This window comes from Nanorana parkeri, unplaced genomic scaffold (genome assembly GCF_000935625.1).
Source record: "Nanorana parkeri isolate BGI_ZX_2015 unplaced genomic scaffold, ASM93562v1 scaffold122, whole genome shotgun sequence".
Lineage (NCBI taxonomy): Eukaryota > Metazoa > Chordata > Amphibia > Anura > Dicroglossidae > Nanorana > Nanorana parkeri.
The window spans coordinates 491474-515252 of NW_017306390.1; the positions used below are offsets into that span (position 1 = coordinate 491474).

The window sequence follows — 23779 nt, forward strand, 5'->3', positions numbered from 1 at the left end:
TTACCTTTCCCATGAAAAGTTCATTTAAAGTGGATTTCCATTTGTGCAGTCAGATTTGAGAAAACCCCTCTATGTTTGTCACGTGTTCCCATTCACACAGCATACCGAAAAAAGTATTTATAGAAATATATATATCTTACTTTTTACATACTGTATTTATTTAGCGAAGACTTTCGTGCAGGTTCTAAGCCACTCTGAGCAGTTTGAATGGGAAAGTAGAGGGTCAGACTGCGGGACAGACTAAGCTTCCTCTCATTAACATACAACACTTCTAAGTCTTTAACCCTTTGTTAGGACAGACAGTGTTCAAATCTAGTTTTCAACTAATAAAATCTGCCACCACAGTACAGACAGGGTTAATAACTTCCTGCAGCCCTTTTCTTAATATTACATGGGGGAAGCTGGGCACAAGCATTTTTTTTAAGCAAAGCACCTAAAAACGTAAGCAGCAATTTATTTATTTTTAAGTTATGCAATGTGAATGGGAACATGTAACAAATACAAAGTAGGTGGGTTCCCAATTTGGCTGCAAAAGTGGAAATGCACTTTAACAGTGATGGCAATTTAAAAAGACAAGATTGTCGCTATGCCCATAGTTAGCAGGCTTGAACACTGTCACATGACTGTGTCACAAAGTTTCTCTGGGTCACTGGCACAGCTGATCTCAGCGCTGGAGAGGAGAAAGCTGCGAGGGAGCACTGGTATGGCAAGTATATAGGGGTCAGGGGAAGCATTTCCAGAGACACTTTCACCTGGCCCTGCATAGGCAAGGTGACAGACAGTCAGGCACTTACAAAATTAACCCTTGCAATGGAGCTACCCCCGCAATGCACGGGATACCTGCATATTTGGATCTAGGGTCTAAAACAAAAAAAAGATTTACACACCTGATCCTGGGTTCTGCCTGGCTGCTAAACCAGTTCCTTCAACCTCTCTCCCCCTCCGCCCCGGCGGTCTAAGGATCTGTAAGTCATCACGTCTAAGGCTGGGCACACACCTTACAACCATCGCAAGACTTTTGTCTTGCGATGGTTGTAAGGTAATAAAAAAAACGTACCATCTGCCTGTCTTGGACAGGCAGAGCGTACTTGCGATGATTGCAAGCCCGCCCCGCTGAAGGGCGCGCTTTCCGATGACCGCAATGCCGAACGGGCAGTGTGCGCTTGCGCACACCGGCCAGTCCGGCTTTTATACCCGCCGAAAATCGTACGATTCTTGGCGGGTTTTCGAACATGTTCGTGAGATAAAAGTCGTGCGACCTTTCAGTAGTAGAGCGGTCTCTGCTGCAGTTTTGAGGTAAGTATATCTTCTTAATTTTAGACCATAGAAAAAAAACAAGCAGTTAGCTCCTGCAGTGCAAGGGTAGCCCCACTGCAAGGGTTAATTTTGTAACTGCCCAGAGTTCTTCTTCTAAATGAATATTACTAATAATTCAAATTCCAAGCTTTTATAAGCATGCTGAACTTTTTACAAGGCTTGGGTACTGAAAGGCAAAGACAGAGAACCATTATCAGGCCATCTATTGAGTTTTGATTTGAAGATTCAGATTTTTTCCCAATTGGATGAAAGCAGTACAGAACACATTGTAGCACAGAGCAGAGTCAGCCACTCTGTACAGTGCTATGAATAGTGCAGGGTTACACAAAATAGCTTAGTGTTTCAAAGGTATACCATTGAATGGAGGCTTGGGGAAACGTAGCCATCCTCTGGACACAAGACTGAATGGCAGAAAGAGGATTGAAAGGAGAAAAACCTTTCCGTTACACTAACTTGCCTCAGTAACTCTACTCAACAGCTTTAGTTTCAGGCACACTGGAGTCCTTGTTGGAAGCCATGTGTGAAGATAATGATGTCTTGTTAGCTACCTGTGGAATGGCTTGCTCTTTACAAAGACCCCTAAAATCTTTCATCTGTCTTGGCACAATGCAGCTCAATTACAATTTTTGCCAAAGGAATAAAAGCGGCTTGTACGTCTCTGTTTCTATCATATTTAACCCATGCAGTACTATCAAGTCACGCACAATCTGTTAGATTTTTTTATATCCTGTTGACAATTGTTTGCAGTATAGTTCTTAGATCATTCACATTAGTGCTAGCCCCAATTAAGGTTACAGTCCCCAATCAAACTCATACACACACTCACCCATTTTGGGTGACATTTAATTACACTACAAGTATGTCTTTGTATATACTTTTTAGAGTGATGGCAGGACGTGCTTGAAAATGTAGCCAGAACTGATCGAATTCTATGCAATTGTCTTTAATCATAACTATTGCATTCAAACACAGTATTTAACTGAGCATGTTTTATGCTTTCTCATCAGTCCTAATAGGTGTCTTTTTAGTAATACCTCTTATTGAATTATTGCTGTAACTGAAAATAATTTTTGATGAGACGTTCAAATTTTTACTAACTTGTCTTTCTATATTTTGATTTCTGTAGTTCATATACAGATTTGTGAATGTTCCCTCTAGTGGTCATCTGAATATAAACTGCATTAATTTCCTCTTTAACGACTTGAGCACTAATGTTACTGCAGCTTTTTTTTTTCTAAATCTCCATTATCCTTTGCCATCTCATGTATATGTTTTATGGTACCTCCTCATGTATCACTTGCCCCCTCCCTTTTAGACTGTAAGCCCTCAGGGGCAGGGCCCTCCTTAATTGCTCTGCTTCCAGACTGAATGACGCTGAGTGTTAGCCACCCCTTCCTGTGAGCCCAGGCTGTCAAGGACAAACTTTCTAGCCTCAGAGGCTAAGCCCTCATTCACACTAGAAAAAGCTGGCACGTACAGCTCCCGGGAAGGACAGGTGCTGCGTGTGATTAGTACGCAGCCCCTATCCTTCTCTATGGGAATATGCGGCTGTACGCCGCCCTACGCTCACCTCAAGTGCAGGTCTGTACAGGTGCGGGTGTCCTGGCTCGGACGCAGACCGTACGGACACCTGCACGGACGTGCAGGGCGGGTAAGCGTAGGGCAGCGTACAGCCGCGTACTCCCATAGAGAAGGACAGGGGCTGCGTACTAATCACATGCAGCACTTGTCCTTCCCGGGAGCTGAGCGATACGGCCGTGCACGCAGCACGGAGCTGTACGTGCCGGCCTTTACTATTGTAAATGAGGGCTAACAGTGTACTGCCTGAATAGATCAGCACTTGCACATTCTAGCATGTGGACTTGTGGGAGCCGATGAGGCCCACCTACAGCCCAAAACTGGAGAGAAAGAAGTAGGAACAGGTGATCACAGTCCCCATTTTTATAATTAAAGTATGTGTACTTAAAGTTATCAACAATTTAAGGTGGTGTACAGGGAGGGAAGGATTTAGATTTTTTGAAAGGGGGGTTATTGTTCAGGACGTTGGGCTTTGAGGTCTTGTCAAGGAGAAACCGTTCTAGCCTCAGTGGCATCCTACAGCCTGGGTTCACAGTGTACTGCCTGGATAGATCAGCACTTGTGCATCCTAGCATATGGACTTGTGGGAACTATTGAGGCCCACCTACAGCCCAAAGCTGGAGAGAAAGAAGTAGGAACAGGTAACGTTGTTCCTGGTCTTATAGTTTAAGTATAGATACTGAACGATATCAACAAATTAATGGTAAGGTACATAGAGGGAAGGGTTTTTTCATTGGTGAGGGGGAGTTGTTAAATAGTTGAAGTTTAAGGTTCACACTATTGCAATCATGGATAGTGCCTGAGTTTCTCTTACATTTCTTTTATCACAATAAAGCTTGAGCCGGGACTCCTTTTAAGCAATCACAGAGAAAATAAACATATATTTATATGTAATGTTTGGGTTCCACACTGGTGCACAACATGCTACATTAAATGTGCAGATACAAGGTTGCATTTTACAACTAAACATAAAAATAATTACAACTCAGTAGACAAGTGTCTTCCCTGCAGGTCTGTCTCAGGTTTCTTATGACTGAAAAGGGAATCTTGTTAACTAAGTAAATAGACAACCAGAACATAGGAGCCTAAATGGCATTTAACCATACCAAAAGCTTGAGGAATATTTGTTTTAAGTATTAAATCTGCACTTTGCACTAAGGCTAAACCTGGGGCCAGGCAGTGCTATTGCATTTAAAGTCTGTTAATATTCACAAAATGTTTTCAGACCTTCGGATTACCTTCAACCTGGTCTCTCCTCATACTCGTGGGTGAAGTAAAAGAGTAAGTAAAAGCAGTTTCAAGAGCTGGCATTGAAGTGTATGTCCCGGCAAAAAACTTTAGGTTTTTTTTTGCTTTGGATAGAGTGGCGAAGGGTTGAATCCCCTACCATGTTTTTACTGCTTTTTCGGGGCTCTGTTAAAGATTTCTCCACTTCAAGTCTCTGTGACAATGGTTTCACCAGATAGGAAGTGAGGGAAAATCGGCAACAGGGACACAGACTGAAATAAAAAATGAATACAAAAAAAACAAAACATTTCTGTATTAATTAAAACATGTTGCCTCACTTCCTGTTGGGAGAAACTGTAGTCAACAGGGCTGGAAGTGAGGGGAAATCTCTCCAACAAAGCCTTAGATAACAATACGTCCTGGTTCACACCAGCTCTTCTTCTGCCCTAAAAAAAGCTCAGAAAATACACCCAAAACAAATTGCCATTCATTTCTATGGCCATGTTCACATCTGAGCGTTTTGTAACTAGAAAAAGTACACAAGCTTTTTTTTTGGCAGAATAAGCACTTCTTGGCCCCATAGACTTTAATGAAACCGCTCGCAAATGGACGTTTGCTGTGTTTTTGCGCTTTTTAGTGCATGTCTGCTCATTTTCATCAATGTGCCACAATCTGCCCTGCAAAAACACGCCTAGAAACAAGCAAAAACGCTGTCAGATAGGTGTAAATCCAGCTTCACATCCAGCAGATGTTCTCATTCTTCCTCAGTCTATCAAAAATAATTACAAAATATTCTGACTTGAAATATAAGTTAAAGTGATCCTGTTATATAGCCAAAAAACTGTTTTTTTTCCATTGAATCTGAACTCTACATTCATACCCATCTGGGATCTGGAAGTTTTATCCAAACCTACAATATACTGGTTAATTGATTTTTTTTAGATGATACCTTTTGTTAAAGCTGCAATTTACCCTGCTTATATATTTCTTCCCTGGTTCACTCTTCCCCTTCATCAATAAGCTAATGAAATTGTTGATTAAAATCTTTCCGTTTCCATTACACATCTTATTTTAGACCCAGTGACATCATTACTGGGTGCCTGTGCTTGTTTGTGCAATGCAGGCAGATCATGGCTGGTGAGAGGGGCCTGCAAGGGAAGCTGTGGTAATGCGATGCTGAGCCTCTATGATTAAAAGAACTAAAATCCAATGATAAACAGGGTAGGCAAGTAGCGCTGGGGAGGAAAGCACCAGACTATGCTGGTCATCCTCCAGACAGGAAATGAGGTGGGCTCTATGTGACTGCCGCTTCTTTGAGAGATGATGCTGGGCATCCTACAAACAGGAAATTAGGTGGGCTTTAAACGACTTGCTGCTACTTTGCTAGGTGAAGCTGGGCATCCTCCAGACAGAAAATTAGGTGGGCTCTATCTGACTTGCTGCTAATTTGCTAGATGATGCTGGGCATCCCCCAGACAGGAAATGTGGTGGGCTCTATCTGACTTGCTGCTGCTTTGCTAGATGATGCTGGACATCCTCCAGACAGGAAATGAGGTGGGCTCTATGTGACTTGCTGCTGGCTTTTTAAATAAAAAAAAATAACTTTCTTTTTTCAAATGTCATTTTCAAGCAGAGATAGATAGATAGATAGATAGATAGATAGATAGATAGATAGATAGATAGATAGGAGATATATCTATATAGATATATATCTATATAGATATATACTGTATCTATATATATTATAGTTTGTTTAACATAAATAAACACTGCACAGTATTTCTGTAAGCTTAAAATCAAGCCTTTTTGTTAAAAGAAAAGAAGAAAAAAGTTATAGTTATAGCTAGCTAGACAGCTACTTGAGGAAGATTCATATCATGATGAAATTCAGAAACATGCAACATGTAGACTGCCCTCCAAGTCATTTTACTGCAAAATGTTTGCCTGGAGTACAAATTTAACATAATATCCCTGGTAAAAATCATAAGTCAAGTAATAACTGCAGTGATTGCAAAATAATTAGGCCCGGAAACAAGGAAAATGACACTAATTGGGGTATATTAAATCAGCAGCTTAAAGGAAACCAATATCTACACCAACAGGAGGAAATTCTAGCAAAATTAAACAGGATGCTTATTAAATGTAAGAGCAAAGGACGGGTCTGATGAGACATAACTGGGAGGTTTGTCAAAACATAATCTAACAGTGACCTAAAAAAAAGATGCTGAATTGTTTGTCACTGCTTTCTGGCAGGCAATCCCAAGACTTCATTCTGCTGTTGAAATACGTTTACATGGTTACATATCCCAGCTTCAGGCCAGGCAATCTCTTGTATAATTCATGTTTAGTGATCATCGCTGAAGAGCTTAGCCTAGAATTCATTTGTATTTGTCATAACCAATTGAAGCTTTAAGAGCTAACAGGTGCGGATCAAACAAGATACCCAGATACCCGTTTCCCAATGTCTTTAAACACTAATGCTCTTGCAAATCTAGTTCCCATATAAAATGTCAAACACAAAAGTTACATTTAAAGATGACCTGTCACCAATTCAATCTCTGATTAAACAGACTGTTTGATTCAATCTGAATTACATTTTTAATTGTAATTCACAGACGCTACACAGACTCTCCACATCTAAATTCTAAAGTCGTTTTTACAGTTTTACAGCTACTGTCTAGAGATTGCTAGAGAGCGTGCACATGACAGATGGAGCAATAAGAAGCTTACAACAGCCTCTATGCACAGGTACAGTTAGACGGGATAGCAAGAGCAACAGCAGAGGTCACTTTAACATAGCTTTACAATTAAGTTTATCTAAAGCCAAATGTGACTTTTCTTCGTTTTGGGTAGGTATGTGAATTGGGTTTTTATTGATGTCTGTGTCCCTCTTAGGCCTGGTTTATACATAGGCATTTTTGAGCAGTAGAAGATAGGGAAGCACCGATACCAGTTTTTCTGTATCGAGTACCGATTTTTTTTTCCTGGTACTCGCCAATACCAAATACTGATAGCGGTGCCATGTGCCCCCGATTATCAGGAAGCTATCTATCGAAAGAACACTGGCTTCATTTGCCGAGGCTGTCTGGCTTTCTGACCAATCAGGAAGCTGGGCGGCGGGCCATGAGGTGCCGTCTGGCTTCCTTATTGGTCAGGAAGCCAGACTGCCTACCAACAAGTGAAGCTGGCTTCCAAAGCTATTCAGGAAGCTGGGCCGCAGGTCATGACCTGCCTCCCAACTTCCTGATTGGCTAGGAAGCCAGGTTCACTTGCTTTAGGCAGCTTGGTTTCCTTACCAATCAGGGAGCCGGGAGGTGGGTCATGATGTGTCGCCTGGCTTCTTGATTGATTAGAAAGCTAGGCTGCCTAGCAACAAGTGAAGTCGGCATCCTAGCCAATCAGGAAGATGGTAGGCGGATCATAACTCGCCATCCGGCTTCCTGATTGGAAAGGAAGCTGGCACCATGCTCCCTCGGCACTGCCGGTCAGAGGGAGATCTCCCTCTGACTGGAAGTTCTGGTATCGAAGGTAAGTATCGAAGCATTTGGGCGCGTACGAGTTTCGGTGCATCCCTAGTAGAAACAGCGTTTCAAAACGCCGAACGTAAAAAAAAACCCCATGATTTCCAATGACCCTTGTTCACGGCTGAGCAGCAAAACGCCAAACACAGAAAAAAGTACACAAGCTTCTTTTGGCAGTTTGCAGCTCACTTTTCCCCCATAGACTTCAATGAAAATGCCAGGAAACACACAACAGAACCGTGCTGCACATTTGTAAGTGCGTTTTTGCTTGTTTGTACGCGCATTTGGCCATTGACCGCAATGTTTTTTAAACCACCAGTCAAAACGCACAAAAAGCTCGCTGAACCCACATGTACAAATGCGCAAAAACGAGGATGACTTGGTGTGAACAGGGCCTTAGGGTGATTTACTCTATCTGCCCAGGTGACCATTGTCACTGAGACAGAAGGACAAGGAAAAAAAATAAATTTTGAGTTGCCACCAAAAAAGGGATAAAGAGGAATAGTTTCAATGGGATCCTGTGTTTTGGTGACAACTGTCTAAAGTAGCAATTCCCTCACTTAGGAGAGATTTTCTCTTGATCCCGTTATATCTACAGGACAAGAAGTAAGGGGACTCAACCACAATGGGACACAGATGGCAAAGAATTGACAGAATGACCAACACTATACTTGTGTTGCTTATAGTCTCCATATGTATATCTGCATATTGTCACACCTTTGGCCCCATTCACATCTGCAAATAGGGCTTAAAGCTTGAGTCTCACGAATTCCTCCTTGAGACTCATGTGATCTGCTGTGGGCAGAAGGCGTTGTGTAATCCAAAGACAGCTGCCAGTGCCTGCAGCTGTTCTCAAGCAATTGCACAGCCTGAAATTACATGTGGGTGACAATACCTGGACGCAGCCATTGGATTTTATGGCGCATCCTGCAGATTGCATGGGTTTCATGAAGGAATTTGTGTGAATGGTGGCCTAATAATAGTGCTACATGCTGAATCGGACTATCTAATGTCTAATGCAATGGTTTAAGGAGCTTCAGCATTGTGCATATTTAGAAATAGTTAAGCATGTGCTTCCACTACAAAATTCTTATTTGCACAGCACGCAGAGGAAGTGTTTCCCCTAGGCTTATCAGTTATGTAATTACAGCCAGTGACCAACTACTTAAAATGGCAACAATACTGCTGCCTTATAGCTTAACTCTACTAGCATATTTTAACAGAAGGTTAACATTTTAACTGCAGGTCAGCAATTAACTTACTTACCATAATTAGATGTTATGCTACAAGCAGTTTACCCCAATTAGAAAGCATTTAATGTCAGAAGTCATATTTTAATGCTGGGCAAAAGGAAAACTATAATGGTTTTGGGTCAATTGTATTTAATTTTTATAATTTAATATGTTTTGAATCATTATAACATCTATATTTTATAAATAAACAAGTAATACAGGGTACAGAACCATGGTACTGATTTTGTAGAATATTATGGTCTTACTGAAGAGCACAGCAGTAGCTTTTTCCCTTTATACTATCTCTCCAACTCAAGCTCTGTATGGAGCAAGAACAGAGGAGTGATGAGGCACTCACCTAACTCATACAGCTATGTGTGCATGTTACTATAGGGCATAGCACTAAAGTAGAGGTCAGTGAGAGGAACCACCAAGAATAGCATGGGACACAGGAGAGTGACACTGCCATGAGTGTTGATTGGATTTTAGAGGAAGATATCTCCTCAACAGAGCAATGCTTGAGGGTGTAGGCAGAGGGAGAGGTAGTTACTCTTTCCTTCTGCTAGTACAGCTCAGTAGACAATTGTGTTTACTTGACAGGTTTGTTTTAATGTGCCTAACATTTAATATTATTGCTCTGTATCCAGCATCCGATGGCTGTAGTAGTAGCACTGCAATACATTGACAGGTGCCACGCTACTTCCGGTGCTACCACAGCTCAGAGAATGCATTGAAAGTGGAACCCTCCCTTCTTTCCCTATGCCCAAGGAGGACAACTGGCAGCATAACAACTACCTGTGTCATTGCTTTTGAGTGTCTTGCACAACTATTCTCTCTCCAATAAGAGTACATCACATGTTACCAATCAAGTGTCTCCCATCTCCTAAGCTGCATCTTTTATAATAAGAAGCTGGAGAGGCAAATCATGTGCCTTGATTTTAGAATGAATTTTAATGTATGTACCATGGTGGGACTGGGTTCTCTATTGAACTATGTTCCTATTCTGGTACTTTGACTTCTGCTTTATCTGAATTTAAGAAATCAGCTGTCCTCCTGATAGCCCCCATAGGATTTTTCCCAATGACTCACTGCTCTGCTTGTATAGAGAAATTATGTGATTTCCGTTTGTCTTTTAGACAGAGATTCTGACTGCACTAAAGAGCAGAAAAAGAGAAAAAGTGATCTTCTGGGAACTTCTGCCACAATTTAACAATTGTTTTTGTAAATGAGCAACAAAACAGATGTGAATAGAACATATAAGCACACTGACAAACAGAAGATAAGTGTCTATTCTGTGTAATGATAAAGTTGTTGCACCATACTGTCTAACTATATATGAATTCTTTCCTACAGCCCCTGTGTATGTAAACATTAAGCTGATGTATCAGGGACCACAATCTCTTACTGCTCTGGTTCAAAGTTTTTCCATCTGGCTCCTTCAATCAGCTGATCAAGGGATGCCGGCCGAAAGGGTGCCGACAGCGGCACCCACTGTGCTAATTTCAGCCAGTTCATCAAAAACCAGCTGAAATTTGCATAGTGTATGGCCAGCTTTACCGGTTAGTGTTTCCATAAACACAAATGGTCACATTGGGCTATCTTTTATGTTTCTATTTTTGGAAATAAGCGCGTAAGGGGCACTCTGCACACTGATATGGAGAGAATAACAATTGGACAGAGTTTTTCACAATGTCCAATTGCTATTCCCTCTGATGAGCCGGCAAAGTCTGCAAGTGTCCCATGGACAATGTGGAGGGTGTCCACAGTGTCCACCAAACTGTTATCCCATGCTTATTATAGGCTGACGGGAAAAAAATTAATAGTCAGTACAATGTGTAAGCATATCGAGATATTACTACAATAACAACGTTTCTGACTGCGAAAGGGTAAAATGTAGAGCACTGTGGTGAAATGAAGCCACATCAGATAACCAGATGTAAAACACCACCAACATGATAACATAAATAAAGTCAAATGAAAAGGAAGTACAAGCACAGATTCATTAATTAATGTGCAAGTGACCTTCAGACTGAGCTGATTAGGAAAAATGAGTCAGGCATTAAATACACAAATAAGGTGTTCCTATTGCCCGTTTGTCATTCCCATAGCTAGAAACATAAATTGTCGTGATCGAGACCTGAGTAAATTGTAATTCACTAAAACAGTAAAGATAAGTAGGGCTTTTGAGGCACCAGGTGACAAATCCAAAAATAATGTATTAAAAGAATTATCTTTATTAAATAGACATGATTATAAAAGACCTACAATTTCCTTACATATGCTAAAATCATCCTTGTAGCATGATATCTCCAATAACATCACTCTACTCCATAGAGTGTTTTAATACATTGTTTATGTTTGGATTTGTCACCCGGTGCCTCAAAAGGCCTACTTATCTTTACTGCTTTAGTGTCATTCCCATAGCACTGGGTAATCAGAACGATGTCTCCATTAAAGTATGCCATTTGCCTGACCTGTGGAAGAAGGAAGGAAACCCACTGCTATCAGGTAAATATGTAAGAACAGATAGAAGAGGACAGATGACTAAGGTCAACCATAAACAAATCTAGGCAAGCAGTAGGCCTGCATGATAACATCATACTTTTCTTATAATTTGCTGACTATGCCAATACTTTGACCTATAATATAAAAACATTCCATTGATATGTAGCTTAAATACTAGACATAGAATGCCAGGAGGATACCATAGCAAGAACCACTACAGACCACAGGGATACGAGACCAGGCAAAAGCAATAGGGGCTGGAGTACAAAACCAATAGATGTGAGCAAACAAATATTACTGTACATGCTAGGTAGATACCAGCAAAGAGAAAAAAAAATAGGTCCTTGTCTTTTAAACAGGGCACTGGCCATCTTAATATCCTTTTAAAGTACCATATCTTTACATATTCCCCTTTTACCATTAATAATTTATAGGAGGAAAACTGTGTAATAGAAAACCATGGTCCTTAAAGGACAACTTCAACTTTAGTAAAAATGTCCTTTAAAAAACCTGAGCATACCTAGGATAATACCTTCCTAAGTGACCTGCTGTTCTTTCCTCCAGCAACGTCCCGGCCATGCCCTTTTCATACTGCACATGCATGCCCTAGCCGCATTCACTCCCATGATAAACCATATTCCAATGGACCATTGGAGGGTACAATCAGTACGGCTTACCCAAAGGAATGAATGAGGCCATGGCATGCATGCACATTATGAAAAAAGCCCGGCTGAGACCTTACTGGACGAAAGATTGTTGGGTCAGAGAGGAGGTTAAATATTATTACAGGTGGGCTGCATTTAGAGTGGTGGGGGATTTATTAAAGGAGAACTTCACTAAAGGTGTCCCTTTAAATTAGGGCTGTGGAAATTGATGATTAATTTTTCAATTAATTGTTAAACTTTTTGATCGATTAAAATTATTTTGATCGCTAATGAAAACACTCACCTCTCCGCCGGCTTCCGGGAGTCCAGTAGGCGATCCGGTGACGTCACGGATATTGACGTCACCGGACTCCTACCCCCTTCCCCAAGTGGCTCAGTCGGCTAAAGAACGCAAGGGGGAAGGAGTCCGGTGACGTCGATGTCCGTGACGGCTAACGAAGGGAAGGGGGAGGAGTCCAGCGACGTTGATGGACTCCTCCCCCCTCCGTTAGCCAACGGAGCCACTTGGGCCCGTGAGTTTGCCCAAGAAACTTTCTGCACGAGTGCCAGCCAAGGCATTGGCCTATACACATACAGCACAGCAATGAAGTAATAAAATGAACTAGGATCCCACTAATCCAGCACGTTATTATTCTGAGTTGCCCCATTCAAGCAGCGGCCATATTGAGTGGGGCACGTGAGATTAATAATGTGCTGGATTAGTGGGATCCTAGTTCATTTTATTACTTCATTGCTGTGTATAGGCCAATGTAGTTGGATCTGTATGTGCGTTATAATTAATCGAAATGAAATCGATTTAAACAAAATTCCGATTAATCGAACACAAAAATTTTAATCATTACCAGCCCTACTTTAAATATATGTATGGGCAAAAGAGAAAATCATATTTAGAAGATTTCTCTAATACATGCACATTTACCCATGATTTGTCTCTTTGAAAACACTGCAAGCACAGAAAAATACCAGTTGATCTCCCATAAATTTAGTGAGCTGCTAACATCCTGTAGTGCATTGGACCGCAACAGATGAAAAAACGTGCATGACCCTTTTTTTTTTAACAAAGCATATGCACAGTGGTGTGGAACAGCACGTTGTGCATTGGACCATACTGTACTGTACTGTGTTTCCTTTTTGCATAAATTGTAAAATAAACTGTTCGCTTACAGTTCCTCTAAGCAGGTTTAACTGTATTGAATGTTTTGCTGGAGTTCCACTTTAAGGATTAATTTAATGGAATGTTTGCATAAGATAAAAATAGAATGTGTCCCTGTTAAGCGGTTTCATCTTGGAACACACTCATTTTGTGGTCTGCATTCAGTGGAAACTGTATGTTTTCCACCTCTCTAGACATCTGTGCCATCCATCTGACAGATACCCAGTGAGAGGTTACATGAATATCCACTCGACAGGCCTGCCAGAAAATTGAACTAGCTTTTGTTGAAGCCGTACATGTACCGTCATTTCTATTACTTAACTATATCCTTATTTCCTTGGGCAGGAGGCACCCAGACAGTTGCCTGTCCCAAGAGTCTTGTCAAGGCTGATCTGGTAAGGGTGCACTGACTTAGCTATCTATACTGCCGGAGAAGAGTATACATTAACGCTGTATAAAATATGCAGGGACTTCTTTCCTATTTGATATTAAAGCTAAAGCAATTCTACTCCCATATCAAATTGATCAGCTCCAACACAAAAGCAAATGACAGACAGGATATATTGATTTATATAACTACAAACTTGTTTGGGATTGACAATCTGTCTGGCATTTTTAAGCTTGGCACATAATGGCTAATTGTAGTGCTTTCATGGATGAAAAACATTGGGAATGTATAGTCTGTTTGCAAGTTCTATTAAAATAGACTTCTACTTATTTTGCTCCGTTATAGAGGATCATGGGGAACACGTATAAATAAATGTAATGGTTCATATTGCAGACTCAGTGTCATCACTCTGCGAAGTTGCTCTTGCAGTCGCCTCCCATGCTGCATGTGCTGTAAAAGGCTCCTCTTGCATTGTCGTCTTCTCACTACTTGGGCCCCTGTGACATTTTCAAATTTTGTGTAGAACTACTAAAATCACTGGTTGAGTTCTGCACACACCAGGCTTCATTGCGCAGAGTGAGGAAGGGGATTGCAAAAGGGATCGTAAAGTGTGGGATTGTTACTTTAGGGATGTGCTAGCGATTAGAAACTTCAGTAAGGAATACACGGTTAGAAATTCGAAGGAACTAAATATATTTCGTAATGTTTGCTAGACTTTCTATTCGCTTATGGGGTCAAATTGATGAACAATTTTGACCGCAGTGATGAAAAATTTCTAGTTCAGGAAACTCCATTTCTTCCAAAATCGATTGTTAAATGAAAATGAAATGAAATTTCGAACGTCAATCGGCAAGTCTCTTATGGTATTTTTGATATCCTGTTTTAGGGTGTCTCCTTTCCCTAGCAAGTCCTATGGAGCCACCCGTGTGTGTGCTAGTAAGCTTTGTGTGTCTCCACAAGCTGCAAATTGTGGTGTAGTGAATCCACAGGTTCTTACAATTAAAATAAAAACTGAAAGATTCCACCCCAATATTGTGGCTCTGTTTGGCTTTCACGGTGTTGAAATGCCAGTTACTATATTGTTTTTACTATGGACAATTTACTACAAAACAGAATTTTAGTCTGGTAGCGGTTTATTGAAAAATACCTGTCTCTGGCTAGATCTTGGAAACTTACTATACAACATTTACTGGAAAAAAAAGTATTTAATTATTTTTAGATGTCTACTGAAAACAACCGTCTCCTGCTATATCTTTCTATACATTTTCATTTACATGATTTCTTTAAATTCTATCTACAAACACTTTTTTTCAGTAGAGAAGGGGTTAAATCCTTATAAGGTTTGAACTGATGTCTGAGTCTTCATTGGGGAGATTCAACCTGCCCTACAGTTGTTACTAGAACAGAAGGTGAGGGGAAATCTTCCAATGGGAACACGTTTAGTGACAAGTGTCAAAGAAGTGACTTTCCTTTACTTTGGAGAGAAAACAATGACACATTTTTTGAAAGTGTATTTCTACTTTTGTAGCCAAATTGGGATATATCCTTCTTTATACAGTATTTGCTACATGTTCCCATTCACACAGCATCACTTTAAAGAAATCTGCTTTTTTTATATGCCGTTTTCTGAAGACGCCAGGCCTGAAAAAGTCTACTTAGTTCTTCTGTTCTGTAATATTTATGAGGGGCCTGAGTAGCTGTGTTTTCCATAATTAATCCAGTTTACACGGTGCTGGCAAATTTCTTTATCAGTTGTTAACTAGATGTACATGGCTGTCTGTTCTAACAAAGGGTTAAAGATCTTTGGAGGGACATTGGAGGGATTTATCAAAACTGGAACAGACAGAGTCTTGAGCAGTTGCCCATAGTAACCAATCAGCTCCTCTCTTCAGCTTGTTTTGTTAAGCTTTGGAAATGAAAGATAGTAGCCGATTGGTTGTCATGCACAGCTGCTCCAGATTTTGTCTGCTCTGCATGTTAATTCACTCTCAGTCTTGTCCCTCCATTCTGTCCCCATTGCCTCTTTTCAAAGAAGCTGCCCATAGAGTCCTACGTATAATCCTGCTCCAAATAAACAACTAAAAAGATAGGAAATATATTTTTGAAATCATTTTTAGTTATGCTGTATGAACGAGAACAAATATCAAACATATAGTGGGGGTTTCTCAAATTTGACTGTAAAAGGTAAAAAATTACCCTAACCATTCACTAGCTTTCCAAAAGAAAAAACACATGTTCATAATAGATAGCCTAAGTACCTGTCACCACATCCTAGTATTGTGGTATGGAGTGAACTGTACTCTGAGTGCCAATTGTTGTTGCCAATTAAGCAGTCATGCTTGACGTACACTTAACGTCTATATGTCGCTATAAGATACACTATAAAATACACTGTATCCACCAAATGTTCCACGACTTCATTTTTCTGGTGTAAATCGTTTGTAAAATTGCGATCATCAGTTCTGGTGCCTGAGTCTAAAGGGTGTGATGTGCAAGGTTACATACAAACATGCATGTAAAAATAGCTCACATTGATAATATTTATATCTAACGTACATATAAAAACTTCTAGAAAAAATATATTTTCTAACACTAATTCTGAGAATTAAAGTGGACTATTTGGAAAAAAAATGAAAAAAATTATGAGAACTTTGCACCCCTAAAGTACCCCTAAAGTACTTGCAAAGTCATAATGTTTCTCAATATTAGTCTGGATTAAAGGAACTTACATAATATGATTAAAAAAAGAAAACATTTCAAGTTTAAATTAACATCTTCTACTTGCTTCTTAGCCTTTTATTTACTTCACGTTCTCTCCCTTAACACTGCTTTTGTACAATGATTGGGAAATCCAATTTTGGTTTTAGCAACTACCCACTTGTGGAAGCAGATGCTTTAGCAGGACCACTCTGATAGCAGTGCTCAATGACTACCATTACATATTAAAGGCTGCTTTCCTGCCCTCTGACCAATATGAATTAAACAGGGGGAACCAGTTGAAGTGTATTCTCCTTTTCTTTTTCTATCATAAAGACAAGCCCATTGCTATGTAGTTTTATGCCCTAATTTAAAAAAATTTCTTCGCGCTACCCCCCTACAGAATCAGGAGTATGACTTACCGCCACTGGCAGATAACACATTTCTGCTTAGGACAGAACTGTGTAATGATTTGGGCTACTACATGGTTATGGAGAATACTAGCTAACTGGCATGCTGAAAAAATATTGGACAATGAATACCAATATCCACCTACAGAGACTTCACACAACATGGTGGACTCCTAGCAGGGCAAGGTGATAGACACTTTTAGGATGCTTCAGTATGAGAAAATGAACTGCAGTACTCTCACCAACAGTGGAAATACCAGTTTTTCCAAAGAATACATTTAAAACTTAAAGTGACACTAAAGACAGGAGTGAAATCTTAAAAATGCATTAAAAAAAACAACTATTAACAAAAATGTACCTTGTTTGCATATTACTCAGCACCAATTCAGAGATGATTTGAGGATCTACAGCTGACACTCTCCTTCCTTCTGGCAGGTGGCTACTTTTGTTCCCCATGGTCCCTGAGTGTGATGTAAAGTAGCCACCACTCCAAACTTGCTCCCGTGATGGACAATACAAATTAGTAAACTAAACGTGAGATTGTGGTCAGTTACGGGAGCAAACTTGGAGCAGTGGCTACTTTACAACATACACAGGGACCATGGGGAACAAAAGTAGCCACTCTCCAGAAAAAGTCAGCATGAATTCATTTGAGGATCAACAGCTGAGTGATGTACAAATAAGGTACATTTTTGTTAATAGTTAAGGTACCTGAATGCAATTTAACTCCTGAGTTTAGTGCCACTTTAAATCTAGATAAATACCAAAATAAGTAAATATAATAAATAAAATAAGTTCTTCTGATTCAAGAAATGGGAGGACATTACTTTCTAAAAATGAGAAACATATGATTTACTAAGCCTTTATAAAGCAGCATAAATAAGACTATGTACACTTACAATACCTCTAGGCTTGATGGGTGTGAATGCATAATTTATGCTAACAGTTGCTTCTATGTACAGAATGGATTACAACTTGTCAGAATAAGGACTAGTCAGCAATCAAAGCATACATTCCACCCTCTCTGAATCTCTGCATGTTCCAATCAGCTAAGTGCTATGGTATTCCAACTAAAAATAAAGGTTACTTTCCATCTGGGCTAAAAGAAGGGAGATTGCACAGGCTGTCTGTTTTCTGCCTAATGAAGAATGATCTACTATTAAAATAATTAGCGACACTAGAGAGTAAGTAATAAACAAAGCCTGGCGCCAAAATACCAACATCCCGAGGATTATTTATGGAACAAAAGATGTGTTTCTGTAATCTGTAGAGATGAATCTTCAAAAAAAATATGGCTTCATTTTAAACACAAATAATTGGTACATGTTAACAATTTTGATGGTGTGATTATATGGTTCTACCTGTATACACAGGAATGATTGAGTACAGCAAAATAGCTATAAGTGTTCTGCTAATACAACAAAAAAAACGTACTTGAAAAAAAATTATTAGTCACCTATGTCCATCAAGGAGACATTAAAAGTGTTACGTTCTTTGTAAACTGTTTTTTTAACTGAATAATCATAGAGGGACATAACTGTAATCTATTTAAATTGCTATGAAGAATACTCAAAGTCCATATTAATTACCTCTACAGATCAAGAGAACACTGGACTAACATGACCTTATCATTATATTCCGCTTAGCATTCATTTATATTTTATTCAAAGCCAGCTTAAATGTTAATCTTTATTTGAAATGTGCAAGCCAAATGTTCAGCCTTGAAAATGAATTAGGTTAAAATGTATGTTTGAAAACATGCCAATACAGTACTAATGGGAATTCCTAAATGCCATCTGATGGTACTATATTGAAACTTGATTTACGGAATTATTAAACAAAACAAAAAAAGGAAACAATGTGTAAAACTGCAAGGCAACCAACCAGAAATCAGCTTTTCCCTGTTCAGAGATGGCAGATTAAAAAAAGCTGAGTTCTGATTGGTTTCTGAAATGTAGTGAAGCTACTGCCTTTGGTTTTTAGCCTTTAAACCCATTTGTGTATAATGCCTATCACAGGATTGTAAATTGGCCAATAGAGATTCAGTTGACCATCAGTTGATGATGCTCTTACCTTCAACTTGTCATATCGGTCAGCAAGAGCAGCCACCTGATGATCTCGATGCCGGCCGACCAGTTTACACAAGGCACATATAAGTTGGTCATCTGTAACACAGTACATGTTCACCTTTTCATCCTCATGCTCTAGACACATTAACCCTCTGATATGCGAGTCAGGGATAGGTTCAATTAAACGATGACCAGTGAATGGTTTCTTATTTGGGTGAGTTGCCTTCAAGCAGTCATCACAGTAGGACACTTCACAGGTCACACATGTTTTTATGGCCTCTCGTGCCTGGTCCTGGTCACAGAACTGGCAGAGTACTTTCTCACTGGATGTCATACTGTTGTTGGTATCGTATGCCCGCTCACGGCGCGTCTCGCTAGGGGAATTAGGCCCGCTCACAGATGCTTTCTGAAATCTGTCGATGATGTTCTGCAAAGTCACGTTCCGCTTGAGTCCTTCTAAGCCACGCTTGCTGAGTGTGATGACATAACGACAGGTGGGGCACTGGAAGGCGTTAATAGATTCCACGGATTCGTTGTTGGCACAGTGGGAGACCAGGATGCGATGCGCACAGTTGAAACAGAGGCTGTGAGCGCAAGGCAGCAGCAGTGGATCCTCAAACAGCTCCAGACAGATAGGGCAGGTCAGTTCAGACTCCAGTGTTTCCATCTTCAAGCAAAGCTTTCCTGTGTCGTCAGCGAAATCCAGGGAAGCTGATCAGCTATCTGGAAGCAAAATGTAAAGTTTGATTAGTCGAGAGGGATCAACCATGGGGGGTTGTCAACTTGATTAGCAATACAATCACATTTGTTTGAATTAAGTCCGCAAGATACCCAGAGTAGACACTCGCTCCGCTGGCAATTAACTTTCTTATTGTTCACACATATTTTTGCCAGGCTAATTGAAAAAACTAAACAAATTGTTGCCACAATTACACCGCTGTCTACTTATACGCAAGAGTTTAAAATTGACCTAAAAAGAATAAAAGGTGCGGGTGCAACACCAAACTTTGTACAAGTGGCTGATTTTTTTATTTTTATTTCTGTGCATAAAAGACTGGAAATTAATTTAAAATAGCATAGAAACTATGAGATGCAAGGAACCTAAAAGGGACTAAAGGAATGTCTTATGTATTCTTCCAAATTGATTTGTCTAGTAATGCAAACTGAAGACAGGACTGACATATCTCCTTTGTTAGATACAAGATAAGCAATCCTGGATGGAAAACTATCATCAGCTACATTATGCAGGAAAATACCCCTATATAAAAACATTCATATGCCTTGCTATCTGTCTAATTCACACCTGGATCATCTTCGGTCTCCTTCCGCCTAACGTCAACACTTAAGAAGTCTAACTTGCTGTGAAAAGCTGTCTTACAAGGGTAACCTGGAATTACTGAAGCTGCAATTCCTGCTCCACTTTCCAGTCCGAGCGAGAGGAATGGCGTTGTCGAGTCGCCCTACACGGCTCTCCCTGCCTCTGCTCTCGTCATGGGCTCACTGCTGCCTTGGGTAGACAGGTCGGTGAAGCAGAAGCAAAAATGATGCTTCACACTCGCTGAGATGTACCACATTCACAGGCTTTGTTGTCCAGGTCCATGGACAGTTTTAGCCAGCACAGCTGCAACACTGTACACTGTGAAGTCTGTGAACTCCCTCTGAATGTGCAGTGAATCATGGAGAACACAAAACAAAATGAAGAATGCAACAAAACTATGGGTCATTAAGGCTTATACTCATTAGCAGTAGCTTGAGAATCAAAACCCGCCCACTGAATGACTTCACTCAAATTCAATTAGTGTGTTTTTTATAGAAACAGATTATTTTCACAGTCTTACATAAGCCCCGGGCAAAGAAACATATTAACAAATCAAGGCCTAGCATATGTTTATTCATTTAAAAATGTATTGAGGATGCTCCATGTAGGACAGAAAACTGTTATCGTTAACTAAATGATGTTGATAAAGCAAAGGACTGTAGCATCCAGTTAATAGCAGCACAATTAAAATAGTCATGATTTGCATAACTTTAAATCTAAACGCCAAGCAAAAGTTAACCAACATTCACACCTGAGCATTTTATCACCTGTTTCCTAAAGTGTGACATTGCTCAACGTGAAGAATCTCATTGTATTTAATGCTATCTGTTCACACCTCAGTGTTGTGTCGATTGTAGTTTGAAGCTCTAGAAAGTGTATGAGCAGCTACTTAGCCAGAAGCATGAGCTTTTGGCCTATGCATGACTGTGCATCGTATTTTTGTGAGGGTTGCCATGAATCAGCCCATTCATTTAATTGGGCTGCCCTACACATGACAAACGTGGCAGAGAAGTTCACCGCAGCAGTTTGATCTATGAGCGTCATGTGTCAATGAATGGCCAGATGAGCATTTTGCCTACACATTTGGTGGGGTGCTATTAACAAGTAATGGTGCCGCAAGCACGTCACACGTTGTTCCTGCATTGTGTTCATACGCACAGCAAGTGTGACGGGCCCTTACAGACTTTAATGGGATAACCTGAAAAACACCAGAAAATCGCACATAGCTTGAGTTTATTGCACAGTTTTACACCTGTCTCCTACTACTAGTAATTATCTTTCCATTGGCTAAAACAAATATGTTCAAGCCTGGAAATGCTTGAAAAACTTGAATGCTATTGCTCAAGTTAAAATGGGGACTATATACAAGGGAAAAAAACATATGTGAACTGTCTTATCTGCCAAAAGGATTTAAAATTCTATCTAGCCACTTTTTGATAGATACACCTCTGCCAGTCTGCATAGACAGGAGGTAGACAGCACTTTCCAAGTTCATCTGTTTTGCCCCACTACAGCCTTGGCCTAAAGTCCTAAGAACATATGAAATGTCAAACATTATTTTCATGAATGCTGGTGCTTTTACCCCACCCCGTTCTTTGTTAACTGTGGTGTCACAGACGATAAAAAAGCTGTTTCGCCACAACGTACATCCAGGGCGAGAGTATTAACTTGCACTCCTGCCAACAACTGGTGAGAACAGCAGCTTATAACAATACTTCTGTTGAATGTACACCACGTACTTGGATTCCCATTGAAGATTTAAATGATGTAATCAGGAAATATGGACTATAATGACAGGCAGTGGATATAAAGGTGCAGTCATACCTTTGTGTTTTCATGCATTTTGAAGCACTCTTAAAATTAATTTAAAACATATGATGAATCATGTACCATTCTTCTAAACGGAACCATTCTTGTCCTTTTGTTTAATGCAGTTTGGATAAATGTAGTTATTTATGGGATGTTTAGATGATCATTGATGATCACCCACCATTTTGTATAAACCTTAACCATTTTAGATTTGATGTCAAAACTTGGTACAGGAAAGAATTCTACCTAGTCATCTGGATCCACAATGATATGACATTGGTGCCACCTGGGAGATCTGAACCCTTCTCACCTTATCTCAAGAAGAACAGACCGGATCTATGCAACTAAGGAGACTAGCCAGTGATATCAGTACTTGATCCTAATTTTGCTTTGCCACATGAGGGTTGGCAGTCTTCTGGCTTGTAAGCAGACCCCCACATGTGTGTAGATAGATTCAAAATATCCTCATCTCCATGACATAAGGGAAAGGTGTTCTGTTGCTCGCAGAAGAAAATGAAGCAGGGTTAAAAACACTGTTTGAGATTTTAGTTCAGTGCACAGGTTTCAACACAAAAGTTTGGGGTTTGATAAGGAGTTGCGCAAATAGCGTGCAACATAAAAATTTACAACTGCCACCGTTTTATGCTATAGGGTCTTGGCTTTCAGAAAATATATAATGTTTGGGGGTTTTAAGTAACTGTCAGGCCTCAAATGTGGATTATAACATTTAAAGAAGAAAAATGAAAAAGGGGCCTCGGTCATGAAGGGGTTAATGCAAGCACCACATCTAAGTACTGGTAAGATTCAATATAATAAATGTTTCCTCTTAGATTCACAATGTATCTGCATATAGCTAGAAAGTCTGCAAATCTGCTTTACTATATTAGAGTGTATTGGAATATTGTCCATGTGGTGCCGAAAAAAACTCTGAAACTTTGTGATAATACTAACATTAATTAACTTGGGTGTATATAAATAATAATTTACTATTTACTGTATAGTCTGGAAGGAGTCAAACATTCTTCTAACATACAATTACAAATGATTATAACACCACAACTCACTTTGAATGAAACCTGGTTAGAAAATACTAATACAGTCATCAAGTTACAATAGCTATATCAAGAATATGTTCAGATCAACGAGAAATTGTAAGAATGTAGCAAAAATGACTGAAGAAAAATATAGAATCAAAAGAGAAATAGCTAGCTATGGGGAGAACTTGATGACCTCAATTTGTAGTAACATAAAGGGTTTTCATATAGATCAAACCACTATCTTGTTAGGAGACAGAGCTAAAAATATTATAATCATCAGAGGATCTGTCCTACCAACCAAGCACAAAAGGAAAAAAGTAGAAAGGCAAAATAACGTTGCATGCACTACAGGATGGTAGGAGAACACAGCACTTAAAGTACATTTATACAAAAACAAAAAAGTCCCAAGCTAAACTAGTAGGCACCATAAGGTGCCAGACCGTACCCTCCCCATTGCAACTATTCTCTTGACAAACTGCCACATCAAGGATGGAGGTGAGTCTAAGCCAGGATTGGACAAATGCCAGGAGCCCGGTAGCCAATGCTCCTTAAAAATTACAGCTGGCGCCCAACGTTTGAGGTTGCATGGTAGAAAAGTCACTTGCACCCCAATAAGAATTTCAGTCAATGTTATTTTCTACCCTGTGACACTGATCTGCAGAGGCATCTGCTGTCATCTCAGCACCCACCCATTATCTTGGGTTATACCCGGTCAGGAGTGTGATGCGATCTACTTGAACAACTTTTGAGGTTTTCTCTGGTGGCTAGCTCCTAAAGAAACTATGGTGGCTCCTGGATTGGACAGACTGGCTATTAAATTTCATATTATTTTGTCAAACCTTATTTGTATAGG

General features: G+C 39.9%; 1 protein-coding gene and 1 long non-coding RNA gene across 4 annotated transcripts in view; one reads left to right on the forward strand and one right to left on the reverse strand.

Moving 5' to 3' along the window:
- The window catches only part of MID1 (midline 1), a 169685-nt gene that overhangs the window by 97213 nt on the left and 48693 nt on the right, over positions 1 to 23779 (reverse strand). For all 3 annotated transcript variants that reach the window (XM_018553510.1, XM_018553513.1, XM_018553512.1), the window contains exon 2: positions 18767 to 19485. In XM_018553510.1, coding sequence (XP_018409012.1) covers positions 18767 to 19429 — 663 coding nt within the window. In that variant the 5' untranslated portion in view covers positions 19430 to 19485. The remainder of the gene's footprint in view (positions 1 to 18766; positions 19486 to 23779) is intronic.
- LOC108784644 lies at positions 4646 to 23508 on the forward strand. The gene is made up of 3 exons (XR_001941080.1): positions 4646 to 4657; positions 20921 to 20926; positions 23427 to 23508. It is a non-coding gene; the product is annotated as an uncharacterized LOC108784644 (long non-coding RNA).